The sequence below is a fragment of the Silene latifolia genome, chromosome 11, assembly GCF_048544455.1.
Source record: "Silene latifolia isolate original U9 population chromosome 11, ASM4854445v1, whole genome shotgun sequence".
Taxonomy (NCBI): domain Eukaryota; kingdom Viridiplantae; phylum Streptophyta; class Magnoliopsida; order Caryophyllales; family Caryophyllaceae; genus Silene; species Silene latifolia.
The window spans coordinates 121,003,460-121,006,396 of record NC_133536.1 but is presented as its reverse complement, the minus strand read 5'-3'; the positions used below and the strand labels follow the sequence as shown (position 1 = coordinate 121,006,396).

The 2,937-nt window shown below is 37.0% G+C and overlaps 1 protein-coding gene across 1 annotated transcript; it reads right to left on the bottom strand.

Moving 5' to 3' along the window:
* Nucleotides 1-567: 567 nt before the first annotated feature.
* Nucleotides 568-1,407, bottom strand: LOC141611882 (small ribosomal subunit protein uS9-like). The gene has a single exon (XM_074430532.1). It carries the CDS (start codon nucleotides 1,189-1,191, stop codon nucleotides 745-747), a length of 447 nt encoding a protein of 148 aa, XP_074286633.1. The 5' UTR covers nucleotides 1,192-1,407; the 3' UTR covers nucleotides 568-744.
* Nucleotides 1,408-2,937: the final 1,530 nt, after the last annotated feature.

Sequence of the window (2,937 nt, the reverse complement as noted above, 5' to 3'; positions counted from 1 at the left end):
AATTGTGTGTTGTTAAACATAACTCGATTGGAAATGCCCGATGCAAAACTATATTGTCATGCCTATTTTGTAAAAAACATGAAATGCTTATGAAAATGAACTGCGCGGAGTGGGATACACAGCATACAACCAAAGCAAACTACTCCGTATCAGATTAACTTAAGACCAAATTCTAAATCGCAAATTTTCCAGTACTACAATCAGTCTTTACTGTTGGCATTTCAGCAAAAACTTCCGAGACATAGGCACAAGCAGCAGATTAACTAGTACCATCTAACTCGATTGGAAATGTGTTATGTTACTCTAACTCAATTGGAAATGAAGTATGCGGAGTGGGATACACAACATACAACCAAAGCAAACTACTACATATCAGAAAAGCTTAAGCACAAGATCTAAAGAGCAGCATTTCTGAAGTAAAATATAACAATATACGACGAATCAACTATGCATAAACCCTTGAGATAGGCCTACCTTAGAGGATCAATCTAGTTTTATTAGATAATTAAAAAAAAAAAAAAAAAAAAAACTATGCATAAACCCGAAACAATCAAGAAAGCACAAGAATAAACATAAAAGCCAACATCCATGAATAATAGTATTGTCTCAGTTTCATTCAAGTAACACAAAGAAAGCATTCTTAAAATCCCTAGAATAAAACAACATAAGAAAAGCGAAGCATACTTAAATATGTTAAATTAAAACAAGTGCTTGTATAACATAGCAGGCATTATAATAATAAAATTAACGGTAAGATTTCTGGAAACGAGCACGAGCACCACGACCACCAAACTTCTTAGGCTCACACCTTCTAGGATCAGCAACAAGAAGAGTCCTATCATACCTCACAAGAATATCTTTAATCTCCTTCTTCTGTTGTTCATCAACAAACTTCTGATAAAAAGCAACAAGAGCTTTAGCAATAGACTGTCTGATAGCGTAGATCTGAGATGTATGTCCACCACCTTTGACACGGATACGCATGTCAACACCAGCGAACCTGTGTCGTCCAAGAAGAAGGATTGGTTCGAACACCTTGTAACGGAGGATCTCAGGTTGGATTAGCTCGATGGGTGAACCGTTGATCTTGATCAGACCTCGACCTGCCTTGCAGTGTGTTACTGCTACTGCTGTCTTTTTTCGCCCGAAGCATTGCACTGATTGAGTCGGCGCTGCTGCTGCTGTTGCCATGGTGCGGCAGATACCTGTCTGTTTCTTTCTGTTTATGAGGCGGCGGAGTGAAATGAATAAGGGATGGAATGGGGGAGTGTATACGAGGGTTTTATTGGAGGAGGGATCAAAGCTGCTGCACTAGGGAAGGTTTTTGATAGCCGACTGAGTGTGGCTTTGTTTTTGGCTGGGCTTTAGGGTTTCTTCTTTCACTTCTTTGGGCTTTTTCTTTCAACTTCGGCTTAATTGCTTTTTTTTTTCATCTCTAAATACCCGGTTTGTAAATATGGCCGACGTTTTAGTAACTATCATCGACGTTTTTAATAGAAAAGACAAGTTTACCCCTATTATCTCACTAACACAACACAAATTCTCTCTAATTCAAAAAACCCCCAAAATTAACCAACACCTCTTCCACCAACTTCCCTACCCGGCTGCCACCACCACGTCGCCACCAACACCACGCCGCCACCACCACTGCCACCAAACGTCGTCCAACATCGTCTTAGGTTAGTGAGTTTTTTTCATTAAATTAGTATAGTAATTGACACGCCTAAAATGTCGCAATAAAAGACGGCCAAATTAACAATTTATATACCACTAAACACACTAATTAGCACTAATTATAAACTAGTAAAATAGCAAGCAAGGGGTCGAACCCAATAGAAGATGGATTTTGCAATAGTGAAATTAAAAGAGTAATTAGAACAATTGTGACAACAATAACAACAAATATATAAAAGGGGGGGGGGGGGGGTTGGTTGAGTTTTCAATTGTAACAAAAGTAAGGAAATTCAAACAAGAGTGCAAAGCAAGTAATCAATCAAGAGTTTAAAGATGGAAATTAATCAATATTAAGAGAGACTTAACCCGACCCAAAGTTTGGCACTTTAGTTGACAAAACCCCTCAATCAATCCTTCAATTATATATTATCACCCTATTGTGAAGATAAATCTTCTAAATCTCCTTAGTAATGGCCAAATGACAAGGAAATCACACTTAATCAAATAACCCAACTTATCAATTCTACCAAGTAGAAATCACATACATTGGTCAAATTAACAAGAAGATATGAGCACAAGAGATTCAATAGAGGTAATTAGACACAATGAAATCACAATTAATGCCTAATTACAAGTTAATCCTTTACTTGCTAATTAAGCCAAGAAGAAATCACATTCATTAGCATAATAACAAGGTGTTGCAAAGATGAGATTACAAGGAAATCACACTTAATAATCCCGACAACAATAAATTAAGGAACTTGATTAATTAAGCAACAAGGAAATCACACTTAATTACTCAATATAAACAAGGATTCCAAAATTCAAACAATAAACACAAAAGAATTAACAATGATAATGAAAATTAAGGAAGGATTAAAGGGTATTACAACCAAAGATTAAGCCTTGAGTCGGATTAAGATAGGAGATTAGTTCTCCATAATTAGATCTAAACCCCAATTCAAAAGATGAAAATATTCCCAAATTACAACTTTGATTAATTAAAGTGAACAAAAGATCTTCAAAACCTAGAGGCAATCATCTATATATAGTCTAGGTATGAAAGGGATTAATGGGCCATAACATGGTGCAAGCCCGTAATCAAAACATGCTAAAACACGCTGAAACCCAGATATTTCGCACCGTGCGAAATATGGGTCCTGGAATTTCGCACGGTGCGAGTTCCCTACTGGACAGTATTTTTTCCGAAGGCCATATCTCTCTCGTTACTTGGGCAAATGAGGCGTGTGACCTACCGTTGGA

What these genes read in the sequence shown, in the direction of transcription:
- LOC141611882 (XM_074430532.1), bottom strand. Translation starts at nt 1,191, where the DNA reads ATGGCAACAGCAGCAGCAGCGCCGACTCAATCAGTGCAATGCTTCGGG.